The following is a 26395-nucleotide window of genomic DNA, read 5'->3' as shown; positions in this document are numbered from 1 at the left end:
CTGTCTGTCTGTCTGTCTGTCTGTCTGTCTGTCTGTCTGTCTGTCTGTCTGTCTGTCCGTCCTTGTCCTCTCTCTAGGTATATTCACCCACTCTCTGAGGACAGTTAGTGTTATTGCCTCCCAGTCTCTCTACACCCATCGACATCATCCCAACCTCTTGGTCATGGAGGTCCTGCTGGTTCGTCAGGGCACCTCCCAGGAGCCAATCACAATCAAGCTGGACAGTAGGTTCACGCCTCAAAGCGATGACATAGTGTTCCATTCTGAACCGGACTACAAAGGAGCCAGGTGAGAATAAATGGCCCGGCGGAACGAGAAATAGGAAGGAAGCTAGATGGACAGAAACAGAAAGAATCAATGGCCTTCTTTCTTTTGTAACAGCAGTGTGTTGTAGGTGCTTTACCATTGTGTTTATACAGCCTTTCTCCATGGTTTATTTTTCACAGATCTAACGATTGAAACACCAGGGCCTTTATTCATAGAGCCTCTATCTACTCATTATAACAAGCCAAACTGATCCTAGATCAGAAGTCCTACTCTTAGACTTGATTTTCCTGTGTTTTATATACACTGAACAATTTTTTTTTTTTATTAACTATTTCAAAGGTTTTACTGAGTTTATATAAGGAAATCAGTCAAATAAATTCATTAGGTCCTAATCTATGTATTTCACATGACTGGGAATACAGATATGCATCTGTTGGTCACAGATACTTAAAATAAAAAAAGGTAGGGGTGTGGATCAGAAAACCAGTCAGTATCTGGTGTGACCACCATTTGCCTCATGCAGCGTGACACATCTCCTTCACATAGAGTTGATCAGGCTGTTCATTGTGGAATGTTGTCCCACTGCTCTTCAATGGCTGTGAGAAGTTGCTGGATATTGGCGGGAACTGGAACACGCTGTCGTACAAGTCGATCCAGAGCATCCCAAACATGCTCAATGGGTGACATGTCTGGTGAGTAATGCAGGCCATGGAAGAACTGGGACATTTTCAACTTCCAGGAATTGTGACCAGATCCTTGCGACATTGGGCTGTACATTATCATGTTGAAACATGAGGTGATGGCGGCGGATGAATGGCTCGACAACAGGCCTCAGGATCTCGTCACGGTATCTCTGTGCATTCAAATTGGCATCGATAAAATGCAATTGTTTTCCTTGTCCGTAGCTTATGCCTGCCCATACCATAACCCCACCACCACCACGGGGCACTCTGTTCACAACGTTGACATCAGCAAACCGTTTGCCCACATGACTCCATACACACTGTCTGCCATCTGCCCGGGACAGTTGAAACCGGGATTCATCTGTGAAGAGCACACTTCTCCAGCATGCCAGAGGCCATCGACAGTGAACATTTACCCACTGAAGTCAGTTACGAAGCTGAACTGCAGTCAAGTCAAGACCCTGGTGAGGACGATGCACACACAGATGAGCTTCCCTGAGACGGATTCTGACAGTTTGTGCAGAAATTCTTCGGTTGTGCAAACCCATAGTTTCATCAGCTGTCCAGGTGGCTGGTCTCAGAAAATCCTGCAGGTGTAGAAGTCGGATGTGGAGGTCCGATTTGGTTGAGGTCGGGTGATTGTGGAGGCCCGGTCATCTGATGCAGCACTCCATCACTCTCCTTCTTGGTCAAATAGTCCTTACACAGTCTGGAGGTGTGTTGGCTCATTGTCCTGTTGAAAAACAAATGATAGTGGGACTAAGCGCAAACCAGATGGGATGGTGTATCGCTGCAGAATGCTGTAGTAGCCATGCTGGTTAAGTGTGCCTTGAATTCTAAATAAATCACAGACAGTGTCACCAGCAAAGCACCATCACACCTCCTCCTCCTCCATGCTTCACGGTGGGAAATACACATGCAGAGATCATCCGTTCACCCACACTGGGACACGGCGGTTGGAACCAAAAATCTCCAATTTGGACTCCAGAACAAAGGACAATTCCACCGGTCCACATGTCCATTGCTCGTGTCCACATGTCCATTGCTCGTGTCCACATGTCCATTGCTCGTGTCCACATGTCCATTGCTCGTGTCCACATGTCCACTTGCTCGTGTCCACATGTCCATTGCTCGTGTCCACATGTCCATTGCTCGTGTCCACATGTCCATTGCTCGTGTCCACATGTCCATTGCTCGTGTTTCTTGGCCCAAGCAAGTCTCTTCTTATTATTGGTGTTCTTTAGTAGTGGTTTCTTTGCAACAATTCAACCATGAAGGCCTGATTCACGCAGTCTCCTCTGAACAGTTGATGTTGAGATGTGTCTGTTACTTGAACTCTGTGAAACATATATTTGGGCTGCATTCTGAGGTGTAGTTACCTCATAATGAACTCATCCTCTGCAGCAGAGGTAACTCTGAGTCTTCCTTCCCTGTGGCGGTCCTCATGAGAGCCAGTTTCATCATAGCTCTTGATGGTTTTTGCGACTACACTTGAAGAAACGTTCAAAGTTCATGACATTTTCTGTATTGGCTGACCTTCATGTCTTAAAGTAATGATGGACTGTTGTTTCTCTTTGCTTATTTGAGCTGTTCTTGACAGAATATGGACTTGGTCTTTTACCAAATAGGGCTATCTTCTGTATACCACCCCTACGTGGTAGGGGGGAAAAGCGTTCAGCATTTAAACAGCATTTCATTGTATAGTCTATAAATTGTGCCTATAGGCTGTGACTTATAATTAAATACAAATTAAACGAAAAAATGCCTTAGGCTCAGTCTACAATGCCTTTTGAATTCATTTTTAGAAACACCAGTTTGGCCAGTCTGGGGCTTCAGGCTCATACGATGGATCCTGGAGAGCCGACCAGCAGTGGAGAATATTCTCTCCAGACTTACAGAGCTACTGGGGATGCTAAACACCCTTTAGGCCTCTCTTGGCAGGCTGGGCAGAGATGCAGAGTTATATATATTTGTTTCTTCTATAGGTAGGCCTTAAGGTTGTTTTTTGGGGGGCAAAATAACCCAATCAAAATAGAAAGCTCCTTGAAAGTTGGAATATGTGTCACAGCCATTGAATGAACTGGACCAATATGCCAGATCAGGTCTATTGGGCCAAAATTAATTATGATCTATTTTACAGAACAAAAATAAAGACAACTTTTAAGAGATCTGATTTTTTGTTGTTTATAAATACTTTGCTACAATGACACACTTGTCTATTGGAGGCGGCTGATTGTAGAGAAATTAACATTGTGTTGTGTGACAAAACTGCACATTTTAGAGTGGCCTTTTTATTGTCCCCAGCACAAGGTGCACCTGTGTAATCATCATGCTGTTTAATCAGCTTCTTGATTATGCCACACCTGTCAGGTGGATGGATTATCTTGGCAAAGGAGACATGCTCGCTAACAGGGATGTAAACACATTTCTGCCCAACTTTTGAGAGAAATAAGCTTTTTGTGCTTATTGAACATTTCTGAGATCTTTTATTTCAGTTCATGAAACATGGGACCAACACTTTACATGTTGTGTTTATATATTTGGTTCAGTGTACATTTCCACACTATGAGGTTGGAATTCTACTGTGAAAGTGTGAAAATTATGATAATGCCCTTTTAGTGTACGAGCTGTTTGAAAAGCTGTGACATCACCAGGCGAGTAGATTTGTCAATAGACCAATAAGAAAAGAGTTCCAAACCTCTCAGCCAATAACAGCTAGTTTTCAGTTGTCCCCTCCCCACTCAGACCACTCCCAGACAGTCCTAGCAAAATTCTTGCTTGAGAAATGTCTCTTTGCTAAGAAGCTATTGTTGTTTCTTTTTGATCATTTTAAATTAAAACAATCACAGTAAGGTACTTAATTGTTACCCAGAAATGATTTCATATTGAGATAAAAACTGCTGCATTGGACCTTTTTAATACAGAAGGCCCCAGCATTCAGCTCAGCTCACAATCAGCCCTTTCCTCCCCTAGTTACATCCAGGGCCGTACCACCACGGCTGAAGTCCCTGGTGGCGTCTGTCCCAGCGTCCACATCATCTGGACCCCCATCACCCCCTCCCTTACCCTGCTGCCCGACCAGGCCCAGTCCCGCTGGGGGTTCGTGGTGGCGGTGGCGGGCAGTCAGGACAGCGTACAGGCTCACTACGACACAGGTAAAGAAAGGGAGTGTGCTCAACTATCCTCCTGCGTAAAAACAAAAAACCGGTGAAAGCTTAACGTCAACGGTTACAGATGAAAACAGAGCTAACTTGATGAAGTTGCAGCTGAAGTCTCCGCTGCGGTACCTCGAGTGGGACATGTCGGACTGAGGCCCGTTATGACAAGAGGTGTGGCGATACTTCGTAATAAGATGACCAGCCATTGACTTGAGACCAGTCTCAAGTTTTTAACGTCAGCTTAACTCAGCCATTGTAGTAGTGATGTACAGCGGGGAGAACAAGTATTTGATACACTGACGATTTTGCAGGTTTTCCTACTTACAAAGCATGTAGAGGTCTGTAATTTTTTTATCATAGGTACACTTCAACTGTGAGAGACGGAATCTAAAACGAAAATCCAGAAAATAACATTGTATGATTTTTAAGTAATTAATTTGCATTTTATTGCATGACATAAGCACAGTGAGTAGATGTTTTATTTGTTTTTATCATCCAGGACCACTTTAAAGTGTTTTAATTAATACTTCTAAATCTCTGGGGATACAGTATATTGGACATACTGTTTTTTAATGTTTTTTACCAATAAAAAAAGAAAATGAAACTTGTCATGTCAATGAGCGTTTTAAAATGTTAACAGCTCTGGAGCTGATGACCAATGGGAACCTTCGTCCCTCGCACCTCCGGGCGTGGGAGGAGCTGTGGGCGGGCAGCACGCTGGAGCTGACTGGTCCGGACGACCTGAGCAGGGCTCTGATTGGCTGCATGTTCTACCTGCTCAGTGCCTTTCCTTCGTTACACGAGGCGCCCGGTCATTTCGGCGGGGTCAGTCCTGGGGGGTTGTCTAACGGGGGGTCAGGACAAGACTACTGGGGACACGTGTTCTGGGACCAGGTGAGGACAATGTTCTTTTTATTTCAGGATGTAACCAATGAAGGGAAGGTATTTAGTTGACCAATCAGGTGTACCGGATTACAACACATAAGTGGAACTGGCTGTACTCGAGGAGAGGGTACATTGTGTTTAGGGTAACCTCTACCTACTGAACCATGTGGCTTTTAGTGTGACTGAAATGTCCTTCCCCTCTGTCTTCCTGTATAGGACACTTGGATGTACCCCAGTATTGGTCTCTTCTACCCTCAGTTAGCCCGGGCCGTGCTTGAGTACCGGGTGAGGACAGTGGATGGCGCCAAGGACAATGCCGAGAAGCAAGGCTACAAGGTACTGGATGGTCTCTCTGACGCCATGTGTTCACACACTCCCTAGTCACAGTCAGGCCTCGTCATGATCTTCTGGCTGCAAGTTTTATAGTTGGCGTCATATTGTGTGATTGTTAGGTACCGTATTAGTGACGTTAGTGATTTCAGCTTCAAGTAGACATCTGTATCTTGTTCATACTGTGTGTTGTTGAGTGTCATGTGAAGGCATACATTACAGTTCCTTCAGGAAGTATTCCCTTTGACCTTCTCTACATTTTGTTGTTACGTCCTGAATTCAAAATGGATTAAATAGATTTTAAAACATTCTTCTTCTCACCTATCTACACAGAGTATTGATACACAATCCAAAGTGTAATTAATAACTTCATGCTCAAAGGGATATTCAATGTCTGCTTTTTTTTGTGTATTACCCATCTACCAATAGGTGCCATTTCTTTGCGAGGCATTGGAAAACCTCCCTGTTCTTTGTGGTTGAATCTGTGTTTAAAATTCACTGCTCGACTGAGGGACCCTACAGATAATTGTATGTGTGGGATACAGAGATGAGGTAGTCATTCAAAAATCATGTTAAACAATATTATTGCACACAGAGAGAGTCCATGACACGTATTATTTGACGTGCACATTGGTATTCCTGAACTTAAGACTTGCCATAACAAACGGGTTGAATACTTATTGACTCAAGGCATTTTAATTTTTTATTAATTTGTAAATATTATGGGGTATTGTGTGTAGACCAGTGACACAATATCTACATTTAATCCATTTTAAATTCAGGCTGTAACACAACAACATGTGGAAGAAGTCGAGGAGTGTGAATACATTCTGAAGACACTGTGGTCCCACAGGAACACACATCACACACTGGAAATGTATTCCCTCACTGTACTTATAGGTGTGATGTGTTTGTCGTGAATGTAGTGGTTTGTAGTGAGTGTAGTGTATTGTGTAGTGTATTGTGTAGTGTGTGTTGTGTATTGTGTAGTGTATTGTGTAGTGTGTATTGTGTAGTGTGTGTTGTGTATTATAGTGTAGTGTATTATAGTGTTTGTAGTGTATTATAGTGTATGTAGTGTAGTGTATTGTAGTGTATTGTGTAGTGTGTGTTGTGTATTATAGTGTATGTAGTGTAGTGTATTATTGTGTAGTGTGTGTTGTGTATTATAGTGTATTATAGTGTATGTAGTGTAGTGTATTGTAGTGTATTGTGTAGTGTGTGTTGTGTATTATAGTGTTGTGTATTATAGTGTAGTGTATTGTGTTGTGTAGTGTATTTTAGTGTAGTGTAGTGTATGTGGGTCAGTGTGTTCTGATGAGATATGATGTTGTCCTACCAGGGACTAAAGTTCCCGTGGGAAAGTGCTGTGTCAGGGAGAGAGGTGTGTCCTGAAGATATATACGGACAACAAGAGATCCACATCAACGGAGACGTTACTCTGGCCTTCCAACACTACCTCTACCTCACACAGGTAACACCTGACCCCAACACTACCTCTACCTCACACAGGTAACACCTGACCCCAACACTACCTGTACCTCACACAGGTAACACCTGACCCCCAACACTACCTGTACCTCACACAGGTAACACCTGACCCCAACACTACCTGTACCTCACACAGGTAACACCTGACCCCAACACTACCTCACACGAGTATGGTCACATCTAGGCCAGTCATCCGCAGCCGGATCCCTGGCGCTTCTCCTTTGGGCCTTGTTATTTTCTGATCTGAAGGGCATAGGTATTAGCAATGTAGTGATGGCTACTTCCACCATAATACCTACACTTTAAAGACCTGCAACCTGTCTCTCTTCTAGGACATGTCTATGTTCACAGAGGGGCGTGGCAGCGAAGTGATTTGGGGCGTGGCTGATTACTGGGTTTCCAGGGTAACCTGGAGCACTGAAGAACAGGAGTACCACATCTTAGGTAAAGGGACACTCKGTAAACGTATTGTTTATAAATAGTCAGGTCAACTGACGTCAGTGTATTGCTAGTACTAACTATAATGATAGCTAGTATGAGGTTAAAATGTACTTACTGTGACTTATATTCGGTTGTCTCACCGGGGCCATCTTAAAATGAATCCACTAACTGTAAATCACTCTGGATAAGAGCGTCTGTTAAATTACTCAAATGTCATGCAAATGTATTGCAACTGATTTCGTTGTCATGCAGACTAGGTAAGCTATTTAGCTTATTGGTCGTAGCAACCCTGTTGCTCGAGTAAACAAGACATTTACCAAAGTGTCTCTTGTCTGTTTTCTGCCAGGTGTCATGCCGCCCGATGAGTATTACTACAACGTCAACAACTCGGTGTACACAAACACTGTGGCCAAGTACAGGTATGTAACACACCCGAGGGGTGGCATACGAAGCAAGTTACTGTGCATTCGGAAAGTATTCAGACCACTTGACTTTTTCCCCAATTTGTTACGTTATAGCCTTATTCTAAAATGGATGAATTTAAACAATTTCCTCATCAATCTAAACACAATAACCCATAATGACAAAGCGAAAACAGGTTTTTAGACATTTTTGCAAATTTTGTAAAAATATAAAACAGAAATAGCTTATTTACGTAAGTATTCAGACCTTTTGCTATGAGACGCTAAATTGAGCTCAGGTGTATCCTGTTTCCATTGATCATCCTTGAGATGTTTCTACAACTTGATTGGAGTCCACCTGTGGTAAATTCAATTGATTGGACATGATTTGGAAAGGCACACACCTGTCTATATAAGGTCCCACAGTTGACAGTTCATGTCAGAGCCAAAACCAAGCCAGAGGCGAAAGGTATTGTCAGTAGAGCTCCGAACAGGATTGTGTCGAGGCACAGATCTGGGAAGGGTACCAAAACATGTCTGCAGCATTGAAGGTCCCCAAGAACACAGTGACCTCCATCATTCTTAAATGAAAGAAGTTTGGAACCACCAAGACTCTTCCTAGAGCTGGCCGCCCGGCCAAACTGAGCAATCGGGGGAGAAGGGCCTTGGTCGGGAGGTGACCAAGAACCCGATGGTCACTCTGACAGAGCTCCAGAGTTCCTCTGTGGAGATGGGAGAACCTTCCAGAAGGACAACCATCTCTGCAGCACTCCACCAATCAGGCCTTTATGGTAGAGTGGCCAGACGGAAGCCACTCCTCAGTAAAAGGCACATGACAGCTCGCTTGGAGTTTGCCAAAAGGCACCTAAAGGACTCTCAGACCATGAGAAACAAGACTTCTCTGGTCTGATGAAACCAAGATTGAACTCTTTGGCCTGAATGCCAAGCGTCATGTATGGAGGAAACCTGGGACCATCCCTACTTGAAGCATGGTGGTGGCAGCATCATGCTGTGGGGATGTTTTTCAGCGGCAGGGAGTACAGAGAGATCCTTGATGAAAAACTGCTCCAGAGCGCTCAGGACCTCAGACTGGAGTGAAGGTTCACCTTGCAACAGGACAACGACCCTAAGCACACAGCCAAGACAACGTAGGAGTGGCTTCGGGACAAGTCTCAATTTCCTTGAGTGGCCCCGCCAGATCCTGGAATTGAACCAATCGAACATCTCTGGAGAGACCTGAAAATAGCTGTGCAGTGACACTCCCCATCCAACCTGACAGAGCTTGAGAGGATCTGCAGGGAAGAATGGGAGAAACTCCCCATATACAGGTGTGCCAAGCTTGTAGCGTCAAACTCAAGAAGACTCGAAGCTGTAATCGCTTCCAAAGGTTCTTCAACAAAGTACTGAGTAAAGGCGGAATACTTATGTAATACTTATTTTTTTATACATTTGCAAAAAATTCTAAAAACTTATTTTTGCTTTGTCATTATAGGGTATTGTGTGTAGATTGATTAGGGAAATATTATGTTATTATCAATTTTAGAATAAGGCTGTAACGTAACAAAATGTGGGAAAAAAATTAAGGGGTCTGAATACTTTCCCAATGCACACTGTAGATCTACTCAGGCTTCTCTAACACTAACCAGCTTCAGTTAGCTTCATATTCCAGCTCAGGCTTCTCTAACACGAACCAGCTTCAGTTAGCTTCATATTCCAGCTCAGGCTTCTCTAACACGAACCAGCTTCAGTTAGCTTCATATTCCAGCTCAGGCTTCTCTAACACGAACCAGCTTCAGTTAGCTTCACATTTCCAGCTCAGGCTTCTCTAACACGAACCAGCTTCAGTTAGCTTCATATTCCAGCTCAGGCTTCTCTAACACGAACCAGCTTCAGTTAGCTTCATATTCCAGCTCAGGCTTCTCTAACACGACCAGCTTCAGTTAGCTTCACATTCCAGCTCAGGCTTCTCTAACACTGACCAGCTTCAGTTAGCTTCACATTCCAGCTCAGCTTCTCTAATACTAACCAGCTTCAGTTAGCTTCACATTCCAGCTCAGGCTTCATCCCGTACAACGTCGCTGGATGTTGCTCGCCCTCCTGCTGCTTAACTCTAGCAGGCTTGTAACTGCGTGTGCATGTCACACATGGCTAGTCGAACACCGACCTCTTCATTGAGACGGGCTGTAACATCAGTCCATGGGCCGAGTCAGTGACGTGTGAAAAGTTATCTTACAAATAATTCACCAGATGTGTGAAATGGGCTTTTAGAAGTGCCGTCCTTATTTGATTAGTGATCGTTAATGCCGTCTTTGATGTGCTCATCAATGCCCAAGCACCCCCCCCCCACTCCTATCTCCCTTCTATCTGTAGAACAGCTTGTTGTGGCCATTAGACATACATTTACATTTACATTTTTAGTCATTTAGCAGACGCTCTTATCCAGAGCGACTTACAGTAGAGTGCATACATTTTTTTTCTTTCTTTTTTTTAATATTTTTTTTTTTTACATACTGAGACAAGGATATCCCTACCGGCCAAACCCTCCCTACCGGCCAAACCCTCCCTAACCCAGACGACGCTATGCCAATTGTGCGTCGCCCCACGGATCTCCCGGTTGCGGCCGGCTGCGACAGAGCCTGGGCGCGAACCCAGCCCAGCCTGGGCGCGAACCCAGAGACTCTGGTGGCGCAGCTAGCACTGCGATGCAGTGCCCTAGACCACTGCGCCACCCGGGAGAATCCATAGAAGAGTTTTGGAACCTCTAAACCTGACAATTTGACTGTTAAACACTAACAARGGCTGRKAGTCTTTACTTTGAAAGGGAACTGRCATCTATGGATAATATGTCTATGGTTGGATGTGGCTGTCATTGGCCTTTCACAAATCTTAAAATACAATCACGCGGAAAATGTACAGTTTGGAAAGCAAATGCTGTCATTACTAAATGTGATATTTTAACATGACAATTTTTTTTACACACATTTTTTTTTGTTATTCAAAAAATATATATAATCAGTCGTATTCCTCAAATGAAGGGGAATAATGACAATATTTTCGAGAGGGAGGGATTCTGATTGAATTTGTCCGCAACTCGTGACTCAGACCCTTCATTCAGGAGTTAGCCTTTCGTTAGTCTGCATCGGAGCAGGTTAGTTCTGAAGGATTCATTACCATAGAAATGTACCAGGCTAAAAGGTTATCCCGAGTAGAACTCAGAGTAGAACTCAGAGTTGACCAAAGTAACATTTACATTTACCAGACGCTCTGATCCAGAGAGACTTACAGGAACAATTAGGGTTAAATGCCTTGCTCAAGGGCACATCGACATATTTTTCACTTAGTTGGCTCAGGGAATCGAACCAGCGACCTTTCAGTTACTGGCCCAARGCTATTAACAGCTAGACTACCTGCCGTCCCAATTACGTGGCTATTTCCTCAAACATGCTTCATAGGATACCCCCCCCCCCGTCACGGCTGTTTAAACAAGAGGACCAAGGTGCAGCGTGGTGAGCGTACATTTTKTTTTATTGAATAAAAGATGACGCCGAACAAAAACAATAAACATTACAAAAAACAAACCGTGAAGCTCAAAGGCAAAGTGCCCRYAACAAAGTCAACTTCCCACAAAGACAGGRGGGAAAAAGGGKTACCTAAYTATGGTTCRCAATCAGAGACAACGATAGACAGCTGTCCCTGATTGAGAACCATACCCGGGCCAAAACATTGAAATAGAAAATCATAGAAACACAAAACATAGAACGCCCACCCCAACTCACGCCCTGACCAAACCAAAATAGAGACATAAAAAGGATCTCTYWGGTCAGGGCGTGACACCACCCTCAGGTATTTCCCAATCTCACCTTATTTTCCATAGACCTTATTCATGTGGAAGCCATCGTCCTTCCACATCCAGGCTTTGCCGGTAAGAAGCTCCCTTTTTTTTTAAAGTCTATGGAAAACATTGTAAATAGTAACATCAACGACTTTCTTTCTCATCTCTTACCCAGTCTTGAGTTTGCTGTGGAGTTGGCTGCCCTGCTGAAGTACCCTGCTCCTCAGGAGTGGCAGCAGGTAGCAGACAAGATTAAAATCCCTTTCGATCAGAAGCAGAAATACCATCCTGAATTTGACGGCTACAAAAAAGGCGAGTCTTGCCCGTTGCGCACGTTCACTTAGTTGCTTACTTTACCAAATGAATAGCTCRTTTTCTATGTGTGTATTTTTTAATTTTAATTAAAAAGGTGTACTATCAATCTCATCCAGTCATTTCAGTAATAAGGACATGTAACACATGCAGTATTATTGAGTCTCCGCTTTATTTTATTTTATTTGACTTTCTCCCAGGACAATTTGTGAAGCAGGCTGACACAGTGTTGCTAGGCTACCCCCTGGGTCTACCTATGACCCCTGAGGTCAGGAGAAATGACCTGGAGTTCTACGAGGCTGTCACAGACCCTGGTGGACCAGCTATGACATGGGTACGTCACATACTGGTATTACCATGCACTGCCAAGAACGGGTCAATGTGTCAACTGTACTGTTGAAAGGGGTACCTACCCAACAAAAAGGACTTTATAACACATCACGCATTCATAACCCATACATAACCCATACATAACCCATACATAACCCATTCATAACCCATTCATAACCCATACATAACCCATACATAACCCATTCATAACCCATACATAACCCATTCATAACCCATTCATAACCCATACATAACCCATTCATAACCCATACATAACCCATTCGTAAGCAGTACATAAGCATTTCTTTCTACTGCTAATGAATGCAGTATGTGTGTATTATGAATGTGTTCTGAAATCCTTACTGGTAGAAGGGTGTCCACTCAGTTGGGGTTGTAAGAAGGGTGTCACTCAGTTGGGGTGTAGAACGAGTGTCACTAGGGGGTGTAGAAGGGTGTCACTCAGTTGGGGGTGTCAGAAGGTGTCTGTTACTCAGTTGGGGGTGGAGAAGGGTGTACTCAGTTGGGGGTGTAGACGAGTGTCACTAGGGGGTGTAGAAGGGGTGTCCACTCAGTTGGGGGTGTAGAAGAGTGTCACTCAGTTGGGGGTGTAGAAGAGTGTCACTCGGGGTGTAGACGTGTGTTACTCGTTTGGGGGTGTAGAAGGTTCACTTCGGTTGGGGGTGTAGAAGGGTGTCACTCGGGGGTGGTAGAAGGGTGTCACTCGGGGGTGTAGAAGGGTGTTCACTCGGTTGGGGGTGTAGAAGAGTGTCACTTGCGTTGGGGGTGTAGAAGGGTGGTCACTCTGTTAATCGGGGGTAGAAGAGTGTCACACGTTGGGGGTGTAGAAGAGTGTCACTCGGTTGGGTGTAGAAGAGTGTCACCTCGGTTGGGGTGTAGAAGGGGTGTCAATCGGTTGGGGAGGTGTAGAAGGGAGTCACTCGAATTGGGAGGTGTGAGAGATGTCACTCGGTTTGGGAGGTGTAGAATGAGTGTCGGCACCGGTTGGGGTGTAGAAAGGGTGTCACTTGCGTTGGGGGTGCTAGAAGAGTGTCACTCGGTTGGGGGTGTAGAAGAGTGTCACCCTCGGTTGGCGGGAATTAGAGTGAGAGTGATCACATCGGTTGGCGGGTGTAGACTCATGTCACGGTTGGGGGTTGTACGAAGAAGTGTCAGGTGGGAACAGTTCATGGTTGGGGTGTAGACACGGCTGTCACTCGTTGGGGGTGTAGAAGGGTGTCGTAGCAGTTTTGAAACAAAACCCAGCTTCTTTGGGAGAGGCTGATAGACCCAAAAGGGGTCACTCGAGTTGACATCAATACTAGCGTTTGGCGAGGTGTAGACAGAGTGTCACTCGGATTAATTGAGGGGATGTCGCAACCAGAGTGTCACTTGGTTGAAGGGTGTAGAGGTGTTTATCTACGACAGGTAAACCCTCTTTGGGGGTCTCCGACGCAGATGTTCTCACTTGGTTTGGGTCCGAGTGACGGCTCCGTAGAAAGCCTTGTCGTACACACCCCGAGTGACCATCGGACCCTTCTACAGTTGGGGGTGTAGACGAGTGCCGTACGGCCCAAAGGCCGATGTTGATATGTGGGAGTCCTGCGGTTGTAGAACGAGTGTCTTACATCACACTTGGGGTGTACCGACAACAGCGCGGTTAGTTAACAGACGCGTGGTCTACACCTCCGCGGGAGGTGGTGAAGAAACACCAGATGTTGTTAACTCAGTTGGTGTAGAAGAGTGTCACTACTCAGAAACTCATATTTGGGGGTGTAGAGAGTGTCACTTCTTCTAACACCCCAGTGGGGTGTAAGAAGAGTGTTCTAACTTTACTCAGTTGGGGCGGTGTAGCAGAGTGGAGGGTAAGAAAACGAAAGAGTATGTTACACTAATACTAAAACAAATCTTCTACATCCAGCTTGGCGGGTGTAGAAGAGTGCCACAGACTCAGTGGCGGTTTAGAAGAGTGTTACTACATCTGGGTGTAGCACATGAGTTGCGTTTAACCTCCTGCCTCCAGTTTCGGGTGCCGTGTAAGACTCAGAGTGTTATTACGCACTTCGCGTAGAGGTGTCACTAGTTGGAGGTGAGAGAGTGTGACTCAGTCTACGGGGGTGTAGAAAGGTACTCATTGTGAGAGGTGTCACTCAGTTGGGGCTTGTAAGAATGAAAGTGGGTGCGTAGTAGGCTCCTACTGGCAGTTGGAGGGTGGAAGAGAAGTGGTAATACCCTTCAGTTGGGGTGAGACAGTGCTCTTACTTCTACGTTGGGGGTGTAAAGTCGTCAACGAGGTAGAAAGGTGTACTCAGTGCTAGGGGTTGTAAGAAGAGTGTCATCAGTTGGATCGGGTTAAAGGTCACTCAGTTGGGGGTTGGAAGAGTGTCTACTCAGTTGGGGGTGTAGAAGGAGCTGTACTCAGTTTGGGGGTGTAGAAGAGTGTTATCTTACAAGCCTGTGTGGGGTGTAGAAGAGTGTCACTACAGTCAGTTGGGGGTGTAGAAGAGTGTCACTCAGTTTGGGGGTGTAGACGATGTTACTCAGTGGGTGTGAGAAGAGTGTTCACTCAGTTGGGGGTGTAGAAGAGTGTCACTCAGTTGGGGGTGTGAGACAAGAGTGACACTCAGTTTGGGGGTGTAGAAAGGTGTCACTCAGTTGGGGGTGTAGACGAGTGTTACTCAGCTTGGGGTGTGAAGAAGAGTGTCACTCAGTTGGGGGTGTAGAAGAGTGTTACTCAGTTGGGGGTGTAGAAGAGTGACACTCAGTTGGGGGTGTAGAAGAGTGTTACTCAGTTGGGGGTGTAGACGAGTGTTACTCAGTTGGGGGTGTAGAATAGTGTTACGCTGTTGGGGGTGTAGAAATAGTGTTACGCTGTGGGGTGTAGAATAGTGTTACGCTGTTGGGGGTGTAGAAGAGTGTACGCTGTTGGGGGTTTAGAATGTGTTACGCTGTTGGGTGTAGAATAGTGTTACGCTGTTGGGGTGTGAAGGGTTTTATACCGGCCTCCTGAGTGGTGCAGAGGTCTAAGGCACTGCATCGGCGTCACTACAGCCTGGGTTAGATCCCATATATAATATATAATCTCTTTTTTTTTAAGACGAGTTTTACCTAGTTGGGGATGTCGAAGCCCATTTGTCAAGTGTGTTTGTGTCTGTATTCTGCCAGGTATGTTTGCAGTGGGCTGGCTGGACTGGGGGAGTGGAGAAGGCTGGCCGTCTACTACAAGAAGTGTTTCAAAAATATCCAGGGACCATTCCAGGTCAGAATGGGGAAAAGCTCTCTCTCTGTTTCTCTCTCGTCTCTCTCTCTCTCTCTCTCTCTCTCTCTCTCTCTCTCCTTTCTCTCTCTCTGTCTCTCTCCTCTCTATATATATCTCTCTGTCCTCTATATTCTCTCTTTCTCTCTCTCTCTTTGTCTCTGTCTCTCTCTCTGTCTCTCTCTCTCTTCTCTCTCTGTCTCTCATCCCTCTCTGTCTCTGTCTCTATACTGTATCTCTCTCTTTCTCTCTCCATCCTTCTCTCTATATATCTCTGTCTCGCTCTCTATATCTCTCTTCGTCTCTCTGTCTCTCTCGCATACACACACACAGTATGTGTCACATTAATGTCTCTCAGGTATGGAGTGAATCGTCTGATGGTTCTGGGGCGGTGAACTTTCTCACTGGTATGGGAGGATTCCTGCAGGCTGTTCTGTTTGGTTACACTGGATTCAGGTCAGTTATATCCACCAACATACACATCACTTGGCTTGAAACCAAACGGTCATATAGTGGCATCATAAGACGTACATTACACTTGTATTCTGCTATAATAGTATACGTACCTACTTCCTGTCTTAAAAACATTCTCTGGTACTTTTGTATACCTTTTAGAGTATACAAAAGAGAGTCTCTCTCTCTCTCGCTCGCTCTCTCGCGTCGACTGAGCCGTTGGGCCCGCCCTACAACCTCATTGGATAACGCTGGGCAGGCCTCTTGCTAGCTGTCACACAAATGCGAGGGGCTGAAGCTCATTGGCTATAACTCCATTTGCTACGGGGCTGGCCCACGTGGGGAGAAGTGTAGGGGAAATCGTGRAGCATCGCTTCAAGAAAACAGTCGCTTTCAAACTAGGGACTTTGTGAATAATTGATGTTAGGTAGTAATTATGCTCATAGATTTTGAATGAATGCTCTACACATTGACACATCAGCCATCAAAGAATTACAAAAATACTTTCTTAGTGTCCAAAGTATCAGAGAATGTCTTTAACCCCACGTCTTTAYCTGTTGGGACATAGGGCAACAATGAGCTCCTCGGTGATCTGCAGTATGTACCCTTCTCTCTTTTTCATTTTCCTMCTCAGAGTACAGAAAGATTGTCTGGCCTTCGCCCCTTCCATCCCTGAGGACATCACTCAGCTGTGCATCCGGGGGATCAGTTACCTGGGCAACAAGATGGACTGGCTAGTGAGGGGACAGGAAGTTTACATCATACTGAGAGAGGGAGCAAAGCATGCTGGGAATACCAAACCCTGCGCTCTGCAGGTGGTCCTCAAGAACTCTGGGACCAAGATCCCTCTTATACCAGGTCAACACTCTTCCATTTTACTCTCTACCAAGTCACACATGCTGAAACTGAACCTTGAAATACTGTATAGATTAGTTACTAGAAAAGTTATATTAAATCTGTTATGGATATTACCGTAAGTTAAAATAAATACTGTATGGATATTACCGTAAAGTTATAATTAAATACTGTTATGATATTTATAGTAAGTTATAATTAAAATACTGTATGATATTATAGTAAAGTATAATTAAATCTGTATAGATATTATAGTAAAAGTATAATTAAATACTGTATGGATATTACCGTAAAGTTATAATTAATACTGTATAGATATTATAGTAAAGTTATAATTAATACTGTATGGATATTACCGTAAAGTTATAATTAAATACTGTATGGTATTACCGTAAGTTATAATTAAAATACTGTATAGATTTATAGTAAAGTTATAATTAAATACTGTATAGATTATTATAGTAAAGTATTAATTAAATACTGTATGGATATTACCGTAAAGTTATAATTAAATACTGTATGATTACGCGTAAAGTATAATTAATAGTATAGATATTTAGTAAGTTATAATTAAATATACTGTAGAGATATTATAGTAAGTTATAATTAAATACTGTATAGATATTATAGTAAGTATAATTAAATACTGTATGGATATTATAGTAAAGTTATAATTAAATCTGTATGGATATTCGTAAAGTTATAATTAAATATGTATGATTTATAGTAAAGTTTAATTAAATACTGTATGGATATTACAGTAAAGTTTAATTAAATACTGTATGGATATTACAGTAAAGTTATAATTAAATACTGTAATAGATTTATAGTAAAGTTTATAATTAATACTGTATAGATATTATAGTAAAGTTATAATTAAATACTGTATATATTATAGTAAAGTTATAATTAAATACTGTATGGATATTACAGTAAAGTTATAATTAAATACTGTATGGATATTTACTGTAAAGTTATAATTAAATACTGTTAGATATATAAGTAAAGTTATAATTAAATACTGTATAGATATTATAGTAAAGTTATAATTAAATACTGTATAGATATTATGTAAAGTTATAATTAAATACGTATAGATATTATAGTAAAGTATAATTAAATACTGTATGGATATTACCGTAAAGTTATAATTAAATACTGTATGGATATTACAGTAAAGTTATAATTAAAATACTGTATGGATATTACCGTAAGTTAATTAATTAATCTGTCATGGATATTACAGTAAAGTTATATATTAATACTGTATGGATATTACAGTAAAGTTATAATTAATACTGTATGGATATTACCGTAAAGTTATAATTTTGTCCTGAAATCAATCATGTTATTAAGACACAACATTCAGATTTTGTCGTTGTTTTTAGGGTTAGGAAAATCGGTAACACTTTACATGAAATCTAGCGTCATAACACGTTATGTAACGTCATAACCATGTCATAATATGTCATAACAGCTGACATAACTGTCATAATATGATCATAACACATATATTTAGACCTGTTGTGACATAAACATAAAATAGAAACGTCCCTTTTTCAGGACCGTGTTTTCAAAGATAATTCATAAAATTCCAAATAACTACACAGATCTTCATTGTAAAGGGTTTAAACACTGTTTCCCATGCTTGTTCAATGAACCATAAACAATGAATGAACATGCACCTGTGAACGATCGTTAAGACACTAACAGCTTACAGACGGTAGGCAATTAGGTCACAGTTATGAAACTAAGGGACACTAAAGAGGCCTTTCTACTTGACTCTGAAAAACACCAAAAGAAAGATGCCAGGATCCCTGCTCATCTGCGTGAACGTGCCTTAGGCATGCTGCAAGGAGGCATGAGGACTGCAGATGTGGCAAGGGCAATTAATTGCAATGTCCGTACTGTGAGACGCCTAAGACAGCGCTACAGGGAGACAGACAGACAGCTAATCGTCCTCGTAGTGGCAGACCACATGTAAAACACTGCACAGGATCGGTACATCCGAAATCACACTTGCCGGACAGGTACAGGATGGCACAAACACTTGCCGAGTTACACAGGAACGCACAATCCCTCCATCAGTGCTCGCAGACTGTCCGCAATAAGCTGAGAGAGGCTGGACTGAGAGTTTGTAAGCTGTTGTAAGACAGGTCTCACCAGACATCACCGGCAACAACGTCGCCTATGGCACAAACCCACCATCGCTGGACCAGACAGGACTGGCAAGTTATCTTCACTGACGAGTCGCGGTTTGTCTCACCAGGGGTGATGGTCGCATTCGCGTTTATCGTCGAAGGAATAAGCGTTACACCGAGGCCTGCACTCTGAGCGGGATCGATTTGGAGGTGGAGGGTCCGTCATGGTCTGGGGCGGTGTGTCACAGCATCATGGGACTGAGCTTGTTGTCATTGCAGGATCTCAACGCTGTGCGTTACAGGAAGACATCCTCCTCCCTCATGTGGTACCCCCTGCAGCCTCATCCTGACATGACCTCCAGCATGACCAATGCTCGTTCTGTGTGTGATTTTCTGCAAGACAGGAATGTTCCGTGTTTCTGCCATGGCCAGTGAAGCGCGGATCTCAATTCATTGAGCACGTCTGGGACCTGTTGGATCAGAGGATGAGGGTGGGGCATTCCCCCAGAAATATCCGGGAACTTGCAGGTGCCTTGGGGGAAGAGTGGGTAACATCTCACAGCAAGAACTGGCAAATCTGGTGCAGTCCATGAGGAGGAGATTCACTGCAGTACTTAATGCAGCTGGTGCCACATCAGATACTGACTGTGACTTTTGATTTTGACTCCCCCTTTGTTCAGGGACACCTTATTCCTTTCTGTTAGTCACATGTCTGTGGAACTTGTTCAGTTATATGTCTCAGTTGTTGAATCTTGTTATGTTCATACAAATATTTACACATGTTAAGTTTGCTGAAATAGAAGCAGTTACAGTGAAGAGGACGTTTATTTTTTTCTGAGTTTATATTGCGTTAATTTAGGCTGGTTATGACAACCTGGTTAATATAAATATATTGATATAAAAATAAAGGTCAATATTTGTTTGTTTCCTCAGGAAACCAGTGACTTTCCCACGGGAAGTCTGGAATGATCTGTAAAGTGGATGGTGCCTTATCCTGCTGGCCATGTGAGGACCATCCCTGTCAAACCCCATCACCTTCTATCTCCAGTACCTTCTATCTCCAGAACCTTCTATCTCCAGTACAGCACCTTCTATCTACAGTACTTTATTACAGACAGTACCTTCTATCTACAGTACATTTCTACTACAGTACTTCTATCTACAGTCTTCTATGCTCCAGTACCTTCTATCTACAGTACCTTTATCTACAGTACTTCTATCTCACAGTACTTCTATCTCCAGTACTTTCTATCTACAGCACCTTCTATCTCCGTACCTTCTATCTACAGTCACTTCTATACAGTACTTCTATCTACAGTACTTCTATCTATCTACAGTACCTTCTGTATCTACTCATACCTTCTATCTCCAGTACCTTCTATCTCCAGTACCTTCTATCTCACAGTACCTTCTATCTACAGCACCTTCTATCTCCAGTACCTTCTATCTACAGCATTCTATCTACAGTACTTCTATCTCAGTACTTCTATCTATCAGTACGTCTATCTACAGTACCGTCTATCTCCAGTACCTTCTATCTCCAGTACCTTCTATCTCACGTGCCTTCTATCTCGAGTACCTTCTATCTACAGTACTCCTATCTATCTGCAGTGCTTCTATCTATCTACATTCTTCTACAGCACTTCTTATCTACAGCACTTTCTATCTACAGGACCTTCTATCTACAGTACCTTCTCTTACAGTACTCTTCTACGTACCTTCTATCTATCTGCAGTGCCTTCTATCTATCTACAGTACCTTCTATCTCCAGTACCTTTATCTACAGTACCTTCTATCTACAGCACCTTCTATCTACAGTACCTTCTATCTCCAGTACATTCTATCTCCAGTGCCTTCTATCTCCAGTACCTTCTATCTCTACAGTGCCTTCTATCTACAGTACAGTACTTCTTCTACGTAGTATCTTCTATCTACAGTACAGTATCTTCTATCTACAGTACCTTCTATTCTACAGTGCCTTCTATCTACAGTAACAGTAGTTTATCTACAGTAAGTATCTTCTATCTACTACGTATTTCTATCTACAGTACTTCTATCTCAGTCGCTTCTATCTACGTACAGTGCTTTCTATCTACAGTACAGTACTTCTAGTCCGTACCTTCTATCTCAGAGCTTCTATCTACAGTACAGACTTCTATCTACAGTACTTCTATCTACAGTAATTCTATCTACAGTACCTTCTATCTATCTGCAGTGCCTTCTTCTTATCTACAGTGCCTTCCTATCTATCCACAGTACCTTCTATCTACAGTACCTTCTATCTACAGCACCTTCTATCTACAGTACCTTCTATCTACAGCACCTTGCTATCTACAGTACCTTTTATCAAACAGCACTTCTATCTACAGTACTTCTATCTCTAGTACCTTCTATCTCCAGTACCTTCTATCTACAGTACCCTATCTACAGTACAGTACTTCTATCTACAGTACAGTATCTTCTATCTATCAGTACAGTATTTCTATCTACAGTACCTTCTAATCTACAGTGCCTTCTATCTACAGTACGTATTTCTTATCTACAGTACAGTACCTTCTATCTCCAGTACCTTCTATCTACAGTACCTTCTTATCTACAGTACAGCAACTCCTATTACAGTACATTCTATCTACGTAAAGTACCTTCTATCTACAGTACCCTTCTCTACAGTACCTTCTTATCTACAGTACTTCTATCCACAGTACCTCCTATCACAGTACCTTCTATCTATCTACAGTACCTTCTATCTACAGTACCTTCTATCTACAGTACTTCTATCTCAGCCCTTCTATTCTCCAGTACCTTCTATCCACAGTACAGTACCTTCTTCTACAGTATCTATCCAGTCTACTCTATTACAGTACCTTCTATCTACAGTACCTTCTATCTACAGTGCAGTACCTTCTATCTACAGTACCTTCTATCTACAGTACCTTCTATCACAGTACCTTCTATCTACAGTACTTCTTCTACAGTACCTTCTATCACTATCTTACAGTACCTTCTATTACAGCACCTTCTATCTCCAGTATTCTACCAGTCATAAACCTTCTATCTACGTACTTCTATCCAAGTACTTTCTATCCACAGTACCTTTCTACAGTACTTCTACTCATACAGTACCTTCTATCTACAGTACCTCTATCTACAGTACTTCTATCTACAGTACCTTCTATTACAGTACCTTCTATCTATACAGTACCTCTATCTACAGTACTTCTATCTACAGTACCTTCTATCTACAGACCTTCTATCTCAGTACCTTCTACCACAGTACAGTACTTTTACTACAGTACTTCTTCCAAGTACTCTATCTACAGTACCTTCTAACTACAGTACCTTCTATCTACAGGACTTCTATCTACAGTACCTTCCTATCTATCTACAGTAAGTGCCTTTCTATCTCAGACCTTCTATACAGTACTTCTATCAAGTACTTCTATCTACAGTTCTATCTACAGTACATCTATCTACAGTACCTTCTATCCACAGTACTTCTATCTCAGTACTTCTATCTACAGTACCTTCTATCTACAGTACCTTCTATCTACAGTACCTTCTATCTATCTACGTACGTGCTTCTATCACAGTACCTTCTATTCCAGTACCTTCTATCTACAGTACCTTCTATCTACAGTACCTTCTATTTAACAGTACCTTCTATCTAACTACAGTATTTTCTATCCCAATATCTTCTATATACAGTGCAGTACCTTCTATCTAACAGTATATTCTATCTACAATACCTTCTTCTACAGTAACTTCTATCTACAGTACTTCTATCTACAGTACTTCTATCTACAGTAATTCTATCTACGACCTTCTATCTACTCAGGACCTTCTATCTACAGTACCTTCTAATCCACAGTGCAGTCCCTTCATATCTACAGTCCTTCTATCTACAGTACTTCTATCTACAGTACCTTCTATCTACAGCACCTTCTATCTATCTTACAGTACCTTCTATCTCAGTACCTTCTATCCAACAGTGCAGTACTTCTAGCTACAGTACCTTCTATCTACAGTACTTCTATCTACAGTACCTTCTATCTACAGTCACTTCTATTACAGTACAGTACCGTCTATCTACAGTACAGTACTTCTATCTACAGTACAGTACTTCTATCTACAGTACCTTCTATCTAGTACCTTCTATCTACAGTACAGTACCGTCATCACATCGTACTTTAATCTCAGTAAGTACTTCTATCTACAGTACTTCTATCTAAGTACTTATAAGTAATTTAATCTTGACTTTTACCACATTTTGTTGTGTTACAAAGTGGGATTAAAATGGATTGAATTGTCTTTTTTTTGTGTGTAAACGATCTATACAAAATTCTCAAAAATAAATGTATGTAAAATAAAACACGAATATATCTTGACTAGATAAGTATTCAACGCCCTGAGTCAACACGTTACAATCCCCTTTGGCAGCAATTAAAGCAGTGAGTCTTTCTGGGTAAGTCGGTAAAGCTTTGCACGTCTGGATTGTACAATATTTTTTCCATTATTCTTCAAAAGATTCTTCATGCGTTGTCAATCATTGCTAGACAGCCATTTTCAAGTCTTGCCATAGATTTTCAAGTAAGTCAAAACTGTAACTAGGCCACTCAGTAACATTCAATGTGGTCTTGGTAAGCAACTCCAGTGTATATTTTGCAGACTGAACCAAGTTTTCCTCGAGGATTTTGCCGGKGGCTTAGCTCTATTACGTTTATTTTTATCCTGAAAAACTCCCTAGTTCTTGCCGATGACAAGCATACCCATAACATGATGCAGCCACCATCATGCTTGAAAATATGAAGAGTGGTACTCAGTGATGTGTTGGATTTGCCCCAAACATAATTTCTGTGACACATTTTTTTTTGCAGTATTGCTTTATTGCCTTGTTTGCAAACAGGATGCATGTTTTTGAAAATGTTGACTCTGTACAGGTTTTCCTTCTTTTCATTCTGTCATTTATGTTAGTATTGGGGAGTAACTAGTGTTGTTGATCCATCCCCAGTTTTCTTATGTCACAAACATTAAACTCTGTAACTGTTTTAAAGTCACCATTGGCTTCATGGTGAAATCCCTGAGTGTTTTCCTTCCTCTCCGGCAACTGATTTAGGAAGGACGCCTGTATCTTTGTAGTGACTGGGTGTATTGATACACCATCCAAAGTGTAATTAATAACTTCACCATGCACAAAGGGATATTTAGTGTCTGCTTCTTCTTTTTTACCCATCTGCCAATAGGTGCCCTTCTTTGCGAACCCTTGGAAAACCTCCCTGGTAACATAATTCCACTTTGACATTATGGAYGATTGTGTGTAGATCAGTGACACAAAATCTCAATTTATTTCATTTTAAATTCAGGGTGTAACACAACAAAWTGTGGGAAAGGTCAAGGGTTAAAGGTGAATACTTCCTGAAGGCACTGAACCTATATGTCATTAAGTTAGTCCCAAATGGCACCCTATTCCCTTTATAAAGTAAGTAGCCTTGTATGAACCAGAATGTCCCATAGGGCAGGAGCCTGTCTCCTGTTTCTGTAGCGTGAGGCAGCTTGATGTACAACTCCACCCCCATGAGACAGCTTGATGTACAACTCCACCCCCATGAGACAGCTAGATGTACAACTCCACCCCCCGTGAGACAGCTTGATTTACAACTCCACCCCCATGAGACAGCTTGATGTACAACTCCACCCCCATGAGACAGCTTGATGTACAACTCCACCCCCATGAGACAGCTTGATGTAAAACTCCACCCCCATGAGGCAGCTTGATGTACAACTCCACCCCCTGGAAAGGACGCTAGCCTATCGCAGGGCCCAAAGCCCAAAGTAACGCACAATAGATTGCCATTTGGGACTCGTTGTTCTTCCTGGTTTATTCACGCGCTGGAAATGATTTTCTGTGTATAACAAGGATTTAATCTATTGTGCTTAAAACATGTATTTAGTGTGACTTACTTGATTTGTATTCACATCCCAGTTAAATGTACTGTATGTTTGTAGAGATGGATCAAATGCCTTTTTTTTTATACTGATATACTTAAGCTGCAATAAAATATAKATTTGTTATGAGAACATTTTACTTTTTCGTGAGTGATCTTTTTCATTAAAACATCTTGCAGCATGGACTCATTGGGAAATGAAAGAATAAATTGTGTATTGCAATTATTTTGACCATACATACCTAATATTTCAACCCACCTAATGAGAGTTTTGTTTTCTTCAACTGTGATAAACATAAAGATAATATTTTCCTGAGCCTTAATCTCTAAACATGCTTAGACTTTAATAATATTAGACTGGCTGTTACATGAATAACATCAAAAATATTTATATTATATATATATATATATATATAATATTTATATATATAATATATATCTACAGTTTACTATAGTGCAGGGATCATCAACTAGATTCTGTTGGGGAACGATTTTTTTTTATTGAGTTGGTCAAGGGCCGGAACATAATTCCAAATAATTTGTAGACTACAAATTGACCCCAAGAAGCCTAAAGAGATATGTTTAACTAAAACATTTCAAACCTTGCTTACGTTTGTCTACGATCACATCGTGTCTCTCTATTTTGCGTGGAAATACTTGGAAACAGATTTCTTAAATTAAAATCACTTAGAGCTGATTTACATGTGTTTTTTGTCCAACAATGAAAATTCCACACACAAAAAAATATCGGGTTTGGGGGATAAACACCGAAAATAAGGTCTGAGGTTAACACAGGCTTATGAGATCTTATACGTTTAGTGATATAAGATAATATAAGTCCGTTAACATGACCTTGATGAATTATGAAGCKTTTATGTGCTTTAAGGCGGAGTTAGTGCATACAAAAAGACGCCAAGAGAGAAATAGTAATGGCGTCTTTTTGTAGGGACGACTCCATTGTTCGTTGGACAACGTCTATTTATTTAACCTTAATTTTTTTTTATCAAMGATTCATACTGAGATCAAGGTCTCTTRTACAGATGCCCTGAATTACAGAAAATACACACATCAAAATATAAATACACAATGCAAGCAGAAAGAAAAACACGGTCATAAAAACACAAACACATTCATCAGTAATAAGGTCCTCAATCATCTTTATGAATTGGCCTAGCGGCACCAAAGCATCACATTTTGAAATTTTGTTCGACAAAATAAGGTGCAAAAAAACTAAAAACGGATTTACCTAACTCAGTTGAGACCAAAGGAATTTCCAGAGTTACCTTAGCTATCCTTGAGACAGGGTGCGGTCACTCGTATGTTTGAAGTTAATGATGTTTAGGTACAGTGGGATTTTTTGTAAAAGGTCTTTATAAATTAAAACATAGCAATGTATCAACCTACATGACATCGTAGAGGGCCAAGCAACTTTCTGGATGAGAATGCAGTGATGAGTACTACAATTGTCGAACGTAGTAAAACCCCTATGGAGAAAATGAATGGCGTTTTTGGATAAACGATGAAGGTATGTGGTAAACACAGGTTTAGGAGATATACGTTTTGTTCTATGATATAATCTTAATCAGCTAACGTCACATTTTGTGAATTTTAAAGAAATTAT

At 41.9% G+C, this 26395-nt stretch overlaps 1 protein-coding gene and 2 long non-coding RNA genes across 6 annotated transcripts; 1 reads left to right on the top strand and 2 right to left on the bottom strand.

Annotated features, from left to right (window-relative positions):
- Window positions 1–81: 81 nt before the first annotated feature.
- Window positions 82–19935, top strand: pgghg (protein-glucosylgalactosylhydroxylysine glucosidase). The gene is made up of 12 exons (XM_070439506.1): window positions 82–288; window positions 3924–4105; window positions 4749–5002; window positions 5210–5329; window positions 6666–6797; window positions 7147–7258; window positions 7602–7674; window positions 11664–11800; window positions 12001–12134; window positions 15742–15839; window positions 16471–16694; window positions 19766–19935. The coding sequence occupies exons 1-12, from the start codon at window positions 164–166 to the stop codon at window positions 19774–19776; spliced, it is 1602 nt and encodes a 533-aa protein (XP_070295607.1). The 5' UTR covers window positions 82–163; the 3' UTR covers window positions 19777–19935.
- On the bottom strand, window positions 12240–12890 carry LOC139024621 (uncharacterized). The gene is made up of 3 exons (XR_011475955.1): window positions 12800–12890; window positions 12699–12751; window positions 12240–12510 (listed from the first exon to the last, which is right to left on the bottom strand). It is a non-coding gene; the product is annotated as an uncharacterized lncRNA (long non-coding RNA).
- A 1135-nt stretch (window positions 19936–21070) lies between the features above and the next one.
- Window positions 21071–23006, bottom strand: LOC112071759 (uncharacterized). Of its 4 annotated transcripts, XR_011475954.1 has the most exons (6): window positions 22968–23006; window positions 22902–22918; window positions 22352–22399; window positions 21684–21765; window positions 21553–21591; window positions 21071–21155 (listed from the first exon to the last, which is right to left on the bottom strand). It is a non-coding gene; the product is annotated as an uncharacterized lncRNA (long non-coding RNA). The 4 variants fall into 4 exon arrangements; XR_011475952.1 differs by lacking the exons at window positions 21684–21765; window positions 22902–22918; window positions 22968–23006 and adding an exon at window positions 22736–22787 and having other exon boundaries at window positions 21553–21610; window positions 22342–22388; XR_011475953.1 differs by lacking the exons at window positions 21684–21765; window positions 22902–22918; window positions 22968–23006 and adding an exon at window positions 22751–22784 and having other exon boundaries at window positions 21553–21610; window positions 22342–22399.
- Between the last annotated feature and the right edge of the window lie 3389 nt (window positions 23007–26395).

This window comes from Salvelinus sp. IW2-2015, unplaced genomic scaffold (genome assembly GCF_002910315.2).
Source record: "Salvelinus sp. IW2-2015 unplaced genomic scaffold, ASM291031v2 Un_scaffold1708, whole genome shotgun sequence".
In the NCBI taxonomy this organism is placed as follows: Eukaryota; Metazoa; Chordata; class Actinopteri; order Salmoniformes; family Salmonidae; genus Salvelinus; species Salvelinus sp. IW2-2015.
Note: the sequence above shows the minus strand (reverse complement) of the source record. Positions and strands in the feature narration are given on the sequence as shown.

Bases quoted from the DNA above. Each gene is read 5' to 3' on its own strand.
- pgghg (XM_070439506.1), top strand. From the start codon at position 164: ATGGAGGTCCTGCTGGTTCGTCAGGGCACCTCCCAGGAGCCAATCACA. The intron at 5,003-5,209 runs GTGAGGACAATG...CTTCCTGTATAG, and splicing joins GACACGTGTTCTGGGACCAG to GACACTTGGATGTACCCCAG. The intron at 12,135-15,741 runs GTACGTCACATA...AATGTCTCTCAG, and splicing joins GTGGACCAGCTATGACATGG to GTATGGAGTGAATCGTCTGA.